The following is a 12173-nucleotide window of genomic DNA, read 5'->3' as shown; positions in this document are numbered from 1 at the left end:
TACTCCCCAGGCTCTGAGCCCTCCTCATCTCGGGGGGCTCCCCTAGGGGTTTCCTCAGCTGGTGCATCCCATCAAATGCAAATCCCTGACATTTGCTTTGCTGTCCTTGCATGGTTGCTGTTGCTTAGATGGGAAGAACCAATTTCTTCCTTTGCTGATAAGCCAAAAACCTAGATAAAAGTTTAGGAAGTTTATACAGTGGTACCTCGGGTTAAGAACTTAATTTGTTCCAGAGGTCCGTTCTTAACCTGAAACTGTTCTTAACCCGAGGTACCACTTTAGCTAATGGGGCCTCCTGCCGCCGCCACCACACAATTTCTGTTCTCATCCTGAAGCAAAGTTCTTAACCGGAGGTACTATTTTTGGGTTAGCGGAGTCTGTAACCTTAAGCATCTGTAACCAGAGGTACCACTGCATTTCTTGTTGTCAAAATCAAACTTTTGTTTCCTCTTTGGGAATTTCAGTTTTAAAACGCCAGCTGTTTCCTTACATACTTTAGACGCTCACATACCTCAGATTTTATAGTTTGTGCTCTCTCAATAACCCTCTTTTTTTAATTTATTTGTCCTAAAACAATCCTGGAGCGAATTCAGTCAATCTAGTCCGGCATTCTGTTCTCACAGTGGCCAACCAAATGCCTGTGGGAATGCTGGAAGCAAAATGTGAGTGCAACTGCATGATCCCCACTATATGTTCTGCATGGAACAGTAGTTTGGCATGATGTTCAATATGCCAAAATATTATGTCAGATCATTATTTTTATCTATGTTAAAAAAAATGTATATACATACCACTATTTATGAAAAATATCACAGTGGTTTACAACAATGATAGCAAAACCACACAGTAATAACCATATAAAAATCAGAAAACAGCTAACCATTATGTTGAGAGGCATTCTTAATGAATGGAAGAAAGAAGTTTTTAGCAGGCACCTGCTGAATATCTGCTGGCAGAATATTCCACAATACTGAGTTCCACAATACTAAAGGCTCAGATTATTGTTTTCAAATGAGCCTCAATATATCAGGGAATGACCAGCAGTGCTCCTGCAATTGATAGCTGGTAGTTGGTCTCTATGGTTTCATGCACTGAACTCTACCAGGCCATGTTTAGTTATCCTTTTAATACTCATTCAACACACTGCTGTTAGATCTTCTGCACACAAAGGGCAGTAGTCAACACTAGTCCTACTCAGAGTAGAGCCACTGAAGTTAATCAAAACGACTAATTTAATTGTGGCAACTGAGTGGGATTTTGTTAACTATAATCCATATACAGTGCTACCTCGGGTTACATACGCTTCAGGTTACAGACTCTGCTAACCCAGAAATAGTACCTCGGGTTAAGAACATTGCTTCAGGTTGAGAACAGAAATTGTGCTCCGGCGGCGCGGCAGCAACAGGAGGCCCCATTAAGCTAAAGTGGTCTTCAGGTTAAGGACAGTTTCAGGTTAAGAATGGACCTCCAAAACGAATTAAGTACGTAATCAGAGGTAGTGACTCAGCAAAAGGGGTTCCTCCCTTATGTAAATAATAGTCAGAAATATGTACCATATTCTGCAAGAATACCTTGAATATGAATATGCCTCAACAACTGACATGCTACTTGTCCTCTGCATGGGACTAAACAGGAGGGGCAACAGTCCTATCAAGCAGAGTAGCTTCCGTACAGCAGGAACTAGGATAGAACAGAGAGCATAATCACTGACGTTGCCAAGTTTCAATTATGCCTTACATTTCCGCTAGTTGCTTTTATGTTGCACACTCTGTTTTACAAAGTAATAACCCTTCTGTGCTGAGAAGCTGGCCTTGGTATGTTTTAACTGCAATTTTAACTTTTTCTTTTTATGTAACTTGCTTTGAGAGAGCTTTAAAATATTTTATTTTTTATTTTACTGTATAACTAGTATTTTATTTTAAATAAACAGTTACTCTTGATTCAATACACAGTAGATGTTGTGGTTGCAACAAGTAAGAATTAAAGGATGACTGTGGTGCTACCCTAGAAAGTTAGACGCATAGGCACTTTGGCCATGAATTACAACGTACGGACTCCAGAATATGGTTTCTTGTGGGCCCCAAATTTGTAAGGCTTTTGAATGGTTTAATTTAGGTGGGAGGGAGAGAGATTACTGGCTTTCTATTAAAAAAAATTTTTTTTGAAAAGTATTTGAACAATTGCTTGTGAAAAGCCTTGTGCAAGAGCTTGCAAAAAGAAAAGAACAATTAATTATTTTCTGCATAATGCTCTTCTGCCACGTCAGAAACAGCCCTTCCATGAGAAGAAAACCTTATCTGTTTGAATATAGATGCAACTCGGGAGTGCTTTACCCCTAGTAAGTTTTATTAAGCTAGCGTTCAAGGAGAAACAGACCAATTTCCCTTTATAGCTGCTTTTAAATAAAGCCAGCCAGTATGTTCCAAAAAAGACATTTAACCATCAGTTCTTCCTCTGAGATTATTCAATTTCCAAAATATTTACTCAAAATGTAACCATGTTGTTTCCAAACTAATCCTGTGTTGTAAAAAAAAAAAAAATAACAACAAAATCCGCAACAGCAAGCACAGGGAAGAATTTAAAGACATAGAAAACTGGTGCCAACAGCCTGAAGAGGCTTTTATCTCCCCCAGCCCTCACAGCGCCCCACAAGAAGCTTTCAAATCCACATGGAACTTCAAAATCACTTTGCAATGCAGTATTGGCATCCTAAAAGCCCTAGTAGAAATGTGAAATTGCTCCAGTGCGCTAGAAAGTATCCTGTAAAAAGCCGAAACCTCCAAAACTATTTTGGTAATGCTTTTACTGACTTTTCATTTATAAGAGGCTAATAAAATGGTGACATGATCCTTTCTGCATCATGTTCGAGTCTTCTGGAGAAATAAATAGTTCAAGTGGTATGGTGCCTGCCCCAACTTCATTCCTTATAAGCTCTTTTGCAAAAGAGAATGGAATGGCCACATTTTTGTCCAGGCTCAGAATATATATCGAACAAGTGAGATAAAGGCTCAAGAACCTTTAGATAGACCAGGAAAGATGCATGCAAACAGAAGGGCAACAAATAACTCAGAAGTTAGTGCAAGAGTAGAATGAACATGTTTGTACTCCCTCTACTGGTTCCTCACCAACAATACATAATTTAAACAAAAAAAATTCCTTCCAGTAGCACCTTAAAGACCAACTAAGTCAGTTCTTGGTATGAGCTTTCGTGTGCATGCACACTTCTTCAGATACACTGAAACAGAAGTTTCCAGACCCTTCTATATAGTGAGAAGGTGGGGAGGGGTATTACTCAGAAGGGTGGTGGGAATGGCAGATATCACAGCTATCTGCCAATCACCCATTCCCACCACCCTTCTGAGTAATACCCCTCCCCACCTTCTCACTATATAGAAGGGTCTGGAAACTTCTGTTTCAGTGTATCTGAAGAAGTGTGCATGCACACGAAAGCTCATACCAAGAACTGACTTAGTTGGTCTTTAAGGTGCTACTGGAAGGAATTTTTTTTGTTTTGACTATGGCAGACCAACACGGCTACCTATCTGTAACTAATACATAATTTGGTACTATAACTTTACCAGAGCAATAGCAAATGCAGCAGTTACGTTTCACTGGTATACCAAAAAGGACTTAACAAGTGGCCTGGACTCCTTTGGAAGGAAGGGTAGGATAGAAATTTAATAAATTTGTTATTTATTTATTTAATAAATAAAAATGCTTATTTGACCTTTCAAACTTTGGAAAATCTGAATCACACAGTCACAAGAAATAACATATTTAATTTACCTATACATAGAGAGCTATTGATCCAGTCTGGGTAGGGGATAATAAGTACAAATGTGATATATTATACAAATTTACAATTATATGGTGTTTACACTATGCAGGGACATTCAAAGTGGTAGATTCAAAACAACCAAATCACTCTTACACAGAGGTTGCTTGATATATATCTCATTCCATCACTAAGGCTCTGACAGCACTCATGGATAACTACAGTTTTACACTAAAAAGAAAGGAGTGCCACAAGAAGTGGAATTTGTCTTAATATTCCAGGAGCCCTCCCCAATAGCCAACATCCTGGGGCAGTCATTCAGAGATCAGCTGACACTTTTGAAGATGGAGACAACATTTGCCCACTTCCAGACTGCAGGGATCTCCCCTGTTCTCCAATAATTCTCAAAGATTATAGATGGAGACTCTGAGATTACATCCGCAAGCTCCTTTAGTACCCTCGTGTGCAGCTCATTAACTATCTTGGGCTGCAGCTCCCTCATTACATCATTTATTATGTTATCACCAGGTTGGGCATTGCTTTCCTTTGGGGAGAAGACAGAGGCAAAGTAGGTGTTGAGCAGTTCCGCCTTCTCTCTCTCACCGAATAGCAATTCCCCATCTTCTCCACACAGAGGACCTATCACTTGCTTGTTCTTCCTCTTGCTTCAAGCATAGCCAAAGAAACTATTTTTTATCATTTATAATCTCTCTTGCAAGCCTGAGCATATTCTGAGCTTTAGCCCACCTGACTTTTACCCTGCAAATGTTCACAATACATGTATACGCCTCCTTTATGATTTCCTCTTTCTTCCATTTCTTATATGTATATGCCTTTCTTAAATCTCAGCTCATCTATAAGCTCCTTATGCAGCCCCGCCAGATTCCTTAGGTGCATCCCACTTTTCTTTCTTGTTGGAATCATCTGCATTTGGGCCTTCAATATTTCATCCTTAAGAAGCTCCCATCCATTTTGGATTCCCTTCTCTTTGAGTATTTCTGACCATGGGATCTCATCCAAGGTTTTGGAAATTGGACTTCTTAAATCCAAAATGCATGTCTAATTGCACTCAACTTTCCCTTGCCTCTGTATCATGAAACCCAGGAGAACATGATCACTTCCTCCCAAATTTCCCAGTACTTTCACTTAGTCAATGAGTCCCTCTCTGTTGGTGAGGACCAGGTTCATGATAGATAATACCCTTGTTGCTTCTTCCAGCTTCTGGGAAATGAAACTGTCAGCAAGATTACGGAGGAATTTGTTGGACCTTACATTCTTGGAAGGGTTTGATTTCCAATACATATTGGGGAAGCTGAAGTCTCCCATGACTACTACATCTCTCCTTTTTGAATGTTTGGTAATCTGCTCTAGGAAGACATCATCCAAGTCTTCAATCTGGCTTAACGGTCTATAAGCAGACATCCACATAAGACTGATGTTGGTTTTTCTCCCCTACAAAATGTTACCCATATACTCTAAATCTGCCAGGTTATGGATTTCTTCATAAATGCACACATCCTTTACATATATAGTGGTACCTCGGGTTACATACACTTCAGGTTACATACGCTTCAGGTTACAGACTCTGCTAACCCAGAAATATTGCTTCAGGTTAAGAACTTTGCTTCAGGTTGAGAACAGAAATTGTGCTCCGGTGGCGCGGCAGCAGCAGGAGGCCCCATTAGCTAAAGTGGTGCTTCAGGTTAAGAACAGTTTCAGGTTAAGTACGGACCTGCGGAACGAATTAAGTACTTAACCCGAGGTACCACTGTAATGCTACTCCTCCTCCCATCATGCTTGAATTCCTGCATTCTACTCTGCCTTCCAAAGTCTCATTCCACCAGGTTTCAGTAATGCCTACCAGGTCATACATGCCATCCTGCATTAAAAGCTCCAATTCGTTCTGCTTGTTTCCCATATTCTGTGCATTTGTGTAGAGACAAATGAAACCATTAGTCATTCTCTCCAGCTACTTCCTTCTTGAAGTTTCTTGCCCTTTAGCAGGTTTCTGGAGCCCCACCTCAGTTACCTGTGCAGTAATGAATCTATCATCCACAGTACCAGATGTTCTTCTATAGTCTGTAATGTTGTATCCCTCTAGTTCAGGTGTAGTCAACTTTTTTATACCTACCACCCACTAATGCATCTTTCTTGATGGTAAAATTTCCTCACCACCCACCAGTGCTTAATGGAAGGAGGATTCAGCTTGTGCCATAGAACCCTCTACCGCCCACCTAGAATCCTGAAACGCCCACTAATGGGCAGTAGGAACCAGGTTGACAACTCCTGATCTAGTTTAAAGCTCTCCTGATCAGGTTCGCAAGACTCTTAGCAAACACACTATTGCCAAAAACTGTGAAGTGCAGCCCATCTCTTGCCAGAAGTCCTTCCTCAAGAAAGTAGATACCACGATCCAAGAAGCCAAACCCTTCCTGATGACATCACCTGTGCAGCTAGTGGTTTACCTCCAGTATTATCCTTTCTTCCTGGGCCACAACCTTCAACAGGAAGGAGTGATGAAAAGACCACCTGTGCCCCAAGGTTCTTCAGCTTCCTGCCCAGAATCTCATAGTCCCAAGCTACACATTGAAAGTGGTGTGTGGCCGTATTGTTTGTACCCACATGAATCAGAAAGAAGGGGTTGTGGTCAGTGGACTTTATAAGACTTGGCAACTTCTCTGTCACATTGTGAATCTTTACACCTGGAAGTCAGCACACCTCCTGGGACATCCTGTTTCCTCCACATGCTACTGCCTCTGTCTCCCTCAATAGTCAGTTACCTACCATCACCAGATGTCTCTTCTTCCTCTGGGGAATGGCAAAAATCGTTCTATACACTGTGCCTTCCAAAGCCTCCTTGGAGAGTTCTGAGGTTTGCAAAGAGAGCAGCTAAAATCAAAGGAAGCATTTAAGGGTACCAGGTATTGTTGACTATCTGTTGTTGATGTTGTTGTTGTTTATAAAAAGTTGATTGAATATTTAAAAATTAAAAAACAATTACCAAGTGGACTAAAGTTGTTACAGTTAGAAATGGAAGAAATGAAAGGCAATAGTTCTCCTCTCCCAACTGTCTCTCCCATTCCCCACTAAGATCCTCAGAATCTTCCCTCCATATTTGGGAAGGCAGACTCACCTTGGTGCTTTGAGTTACATCCCTCTTCTGTGTTATTATTTGACAAGTTGACTAGTCCTCATCTAACCCCACCCAAACGCTCCCTTGATCTTATCCCCTCCAGACTCCTAGCTGCTGAAGTCCTAGCATCATCCTCTGGCTCCTCCCCTCCTATATTCAAGCATTCCATTGTTCCCCACTTCAAAGAATCAATCAAACAAAAAATCAACCCATCCCCAACTCTCCATCTGCCACCCAATTTCTCTTCCATTATTCACCACTATCCAGAACTCCACCACCAAATTCATTCATCTAATTCACTGCTCTACATTGGGTTCCTGTCCAAGCCTGGATTTAGGACAAACTCCTTACCTTAATCATCAAAGCCCTGCATGACCTCGTAAGCTTCTTGGGGTAGGGATCTGTCATCTTGTTACTCTGTGTGTGTGTGTGTGTGCACTGATGGTAGTAAATAATTAAAAATTATGGTACATAAAAGATTTCTATCGGCAAAAAAAAAGAGATCCCTGCTGGTAAGCAACACTGGGAAACAATAACAGAAGGAAGGCAGTGAGGAGACAAAGTGGGGGGAAACTGAATCAGAGTAAATATAGCTTCAAAAATTTAAGTTTGGTTACAGATGGGGTTGCGGATGAAGAGATTAAACCAAAGGCTTCCAAATAAAATGTTGGATTGAAGTAAGGATTTGAAGGGACAGGAGGGGAGAGAACGGAGCACCAATTACAGATCAGAGTCGAGCATTTTCCAGGTAAAGAAGGGCAGCAAGAATGAATGAACACAGCTGAAAGAACATCATATCACAGGGTGTCTGATGGTAGTAGAGTTGGAGAAGCAAAAGGTCATGGAAAAGGATACAACTGCCCTGGGCGGTATGTCATTATTATTTCACTTTACAGGCAAAAATCACCCAAAACTACCTGCTCAACTTTTGACTGAGAGGGAACCTCAACCCATGCCTCATACTGTTTTCACAAGTTCTCACCAGGGAAACACACAGAATACAAGATGTCCCCGCAAGCTGGTTTTACACAAGTATTCACTGCACTAACTTTGATGCACCACTTAATTTAAATACTGCCTGAAACCTGATCTGTATTTAAATTGCAGATAATTAGTCTATCATAGGAAACACATCAAAGACTCCTTGGCACTTAAATACAAGCAAACCTTTTCTGACATGAGCTTTCATTTGCAAGCCCCTACTTCAGGTGGCGGCTCCCTCGGCCAGTAAAGCAAGATGAGCGCCGCAACCCCTGAGTCGTTCACGACTGGACTTAACAGTCAGGGGTCCCTTTACCTTTACCTTACTTCATTAGATGGATAGCATTAACCTTAAACACTATACAGTCATACCTTGGTTGTTGAACACCTTGCGACTCGAACGTTTTGGCTCCCGAATGCCACAAACCTGGAAGTGAGCGTTCCGGTTTGTGAACACTCTTTGGAACCCAAACATTTGATGCTGCTTTTGCGGCTTCCGATTGAGTGCAGAAAACTCTTGCAGCCAATCAGAAGCCATGCTTTGGTTTTCAAACGTTTTCGGAAGTCAAACGGACTTCTGGAACGGATTCCGTTCAGGAACCAAGGTACAACTGTAATAGTCCTAGTGCTGTGCTTAAGAATAATTGAGAGTGCATACCTTCACATTCATCTTGCAAGTTAAAAACCCAATACTTGATATTAAAGCAGTGCTTTTTTTGAGTAAAAGTATAAAACTTTTGATATCTATATAATCACACACATGCAGACACACACCAATTTCTGTTTTTTTCTTTTGTTATAGTATTTGTTACTATATCATGGAATCTAAAAGAACTAACAAAAAGTTGTGAGTGAAAAAGCTGAAAACAACTTCGCTAGGGTGATGAAAAATGAGAAAGCTGAAATAATAGGCAGAATTACGGGACCACATCACCAAATACTGACATCTTCAGCATACTTCCACTTATCCTGACTGCTGGTGCTAGCTGCTTAGTTTGGGAAAACATCGCAAAGAATTGTAATTTGATAAAAGTCAACGTGTTCATTGTAAAAATCAAAACAAATAAAACCCAAATGAAAGAAGCTACAATACTTTTCACTATAGCTGAAAGGCCTAATACCGAACTTGAAAAATAAATAAAATTGATCATGATTTGCTTAAGTGAAACAAACCATGATCCCTAGTTCAGACATAAGGCTAAGCCAATGATAGTAGTTTGTTGCTCCCACTCACCAGCAGGAAGGAGTGACGTTAGAGCCATCTGTGTGTTCATGGTAAGCCATTAGTCATGGCTTACCATGATATGCAAAACACAGCGAGCAGGTTAGGTACAAGGTTTTTTTAAACTAGGTTTTGTCTATTAAATATCCAACATAGAGTGGCTTCCTATTTTCAAGCTTACTCTGCATAATGAACATAGTTCATCTGACTTCTAAATATCAAATCCAAGTGTGCAATTCATATTCCAGCAAAAAAACACTGTTGTTGTAGATCCACAAACCAACAGGTCTCACTGATTCAAGGTTTGCACTCAGTGGCAGTCCTGCAACCCCATCAAAGACTTTTATGTAGCAGGAGGGAAAATCACAGTAACAATTTTTCCAGAAACTCCAGAACACATCTTGGACAGCATATAAATAAAACACTGTACATTAGGCATATTGCCACTTTGTAAAATAAAGTCATCAAGTCTTGCCAGAATTTGAAAAGAAATTATCCTGCAAACAAGTCTGTGGATAATTCATCTTTTGTGCACTATATGACAAAACAAACATTTTTCTTCAGAGCAAAAGGAACATTGTATATTATAGCAGAAACATTTGAAACTCAAAGCACAATGGCTCTCATTCACAAAAGGTTTAGTTCATTTGCAGCTCAATCCTATGCATATTTACTCAAAATCAAATCATAGAATCATAGAGTTGGAAGAGACCACAAGGGCCATCGAGTCCAACCCCCTGCCAAGCAGGAAACAATATACTGAGTTCAATGTGTCCAACTTCTAAATAAGCGTGTTGCAAGTTCCCCCCAACCACTATGGGCCATTATAACGGAAGGATGGGGCCACCCACCAATAGCCTGACATAACCATGATTTCAGGACAGACCCAACTTCAAAAAAAAAAAAGATTCCCAATTCTTTCTTTTCAGTCCACTTTGAGCTAAAACCAGCTGCAAATGAAGATCACTGCAAAAAGTTTGGAACGGAGTGCAAATTCTGATTTTCAGAGGAACTGGTTGTATTCAGGATCTCCAGTTAGGAGCTCCAGAGTGCAACCAATCCCAGCAGGATTTGCATTTGAAACCAAATTTTGAATGTGCTGAATGCAAGATGCGCTTGCCAAGGAGCACTGTAAGACTCTCCATTGTCCCTTTGCATCTTTGCTTGCCCCACAGCTGATGTCACGTATGTTGTCAGGTGTGCTACAGGTGGGCATGGTTTGCAGTAAACATGGCACATGGCACAAATTAAGACCCCTGCCAAGCCTTATTAGACTCGTGGCCCAGAGGATCTGGGTACACAAGCCTCAAGCCACAACCATTTAAATATGAATTTTTTATGTGGCCTTGCTGGATTACAATCTAGAAGATATAGAGGAAGTTTTTCTGGTTGCCCAGCAATCACATGAATCATCAGAATCATTTCCTCTTCCCTTCTCATTCAGTATTATTCAGCTCATCAGGCATGAAACTGGCTTGAAAGTTATACTGTTATCATTATATTAAGGGGTGACAAAATAACTGAAGTCTCAGGAGCATCATCAGCATCAACTCGAGTCGTCTGGGATCTTAGCAATGCGGGGAGCAGTCTATCCACTAGTTGAGTCTCAATAAGGATGCGGAATTAGGAATGGGATCACTATATTACTGGCATGGCAATATTCTACCTCACCTTGCAGCCAGTTTCTACATGCAAATTTCATTTGCTGGGCTGGGATGATTGTGCTGCATTCAAATACTCCTTCCTTCACTTACCACTGGATCTGTTTTTGCGGTTTGATTTCCCACCCGTAAGAAGCATCTTGAGACTGTTCCGAAACATGGCTGTTCTGGTCTAATCAGCTCGCCCCCAAAGCTGTATAAATATAAAAATAAAAGGCATCCATTAACTAATTTTTGGTCATTAGCAGCAAGGAACAACGTAAAGATTTATTGTGTCTCTGCAACTGCTATTTGTATTAATAATGTAACATCTGAATTGGCTCTTTGTAGGAAACTAAGCATTCAGAAAAAAAGATCTTAAACCCGTAAATGAAATAAAGTGCTAATCTTCTATTGTAATTTTTCTTCTCTTCAGAGACTAACCATGGTCAGCACATATTTCAGGATTCTGTTCTGCCTCACCTGTTTAATAGTTTGGGGCAAAATGCTGCCATGATTGGGTTCTGCAAATGGGGTAAAATTTGCAAAGTAGCCCCCATGTTGGTAACAATGTGGAATCCAGAATTTTATTGCAGAGAGGCCATGTCTTGTAAAGGCAGTTGAGAGCACCAAACCTACATAAATAAGAAACAGACCAGGTATGAAAGATCCACCAAGCTGTATTAGTGGAACAGGCTCAGGATACTTGGAGGGTGAATTTATTTACACAGACCTTGAATGGCTCCCATTATCAACCTTATTTATTAGTATTTGCCAAGGATATTGAACTGTACAAATATTTCTACAAGATTGCACCTAGGGCTGTGTACAAACTCAGAAAACTCAAATAATGTTGAACATGTGCAGGATTCACCTTTAATTCTTCCAGCTCTTTTAGATGTTAAGGTAAGTTTAAAACCATGGAGGCAATATCACAGAAGAACATAAAAAGAGCCCAACTAGATCAGGACCCATCTAGTCCATTGTTTTCATAGTGGAAAACAGATGCCTATGAGAATCCCACAGGTAAGACTTAAGGGCAACAGCAGTCTTCTCACCTGTGATTTCCAACAACTGTTACACAGAGGCAAAACTTAGGCAAAACTCAGAGAGTTTGCTTAATAAGACTTGCCGGGAATACACATTTGGTCCCCTGCTTAAGTCCTTACTCCTCCCCATAGCAAGTAAAAATAAACTTTGCAAAGCAAGCATATACATACAGAATGGCAAAAACTGGAACAACAGAGTACCCACAGACCTAATCATAAACCAAGTCAATATAAGAAAAGTTTAACGTTCCAATATCTGATTAAAGGTTGAACTATATTAAATGACAGCAATCCATGACTGGTTCTCCCATCTCTTTAGATTTAGGTTACCTAATACAAGCCTTGAGTGTTCAAACTGAGACCACAGTATGTG

The 12173-nt window shown here is 40.4% G+C and overlaps 1 protein-coding gene across 3 annotated transcripts in view; it reads right to left on the bottom strand.

The window, feature by feature from the left end:
* Nucleotides 1-12173, bottom strand: part of TANC2 (tetratricopeptide repeat, ankyrin repeat and coiled-coil containing 2) — a 199768-nt gene that overhangs the window by 162943 nt on the left and 24652 nt on the right. For 2 of the 3 annotated variants that reach the window (XM_083708922.1, XM_083708921.1), the window contains exon 2: nucleotides 10866-10965. In XM_083708922.1, the coding sequence (XP_083565048.1) occupies nucleotides 10866-10932 (67 nt within the window). In that variant the 5' untranslated portion in view covers nucleotides 10933-10965. Of the gene's footprint in view, nucleotides 1-10865; nucleotides 10966-11234; nucleotides 11387-12173 lie in introns of all 3 variants that reach the window. The other variant, XM_083708920.1, reaches the window with a different exon arrangement.

Source organism: Podarcis gaigeae, assembly GCF_964106915.1.
Source record: "Podarcis gaigeae genome assembly, chromosome: 13".
Taxonomy (NCBI): Eukaryota; Metazoa; Chordata; class Lepidosauria; order Squamata; family Lacertidae; genus Podarcis; species Podarcis gaigeae.
Note: the sequence above shows the minus strand (reverse complement) of the source record. Positions and strands in the feature narration are given on the sequence as shown.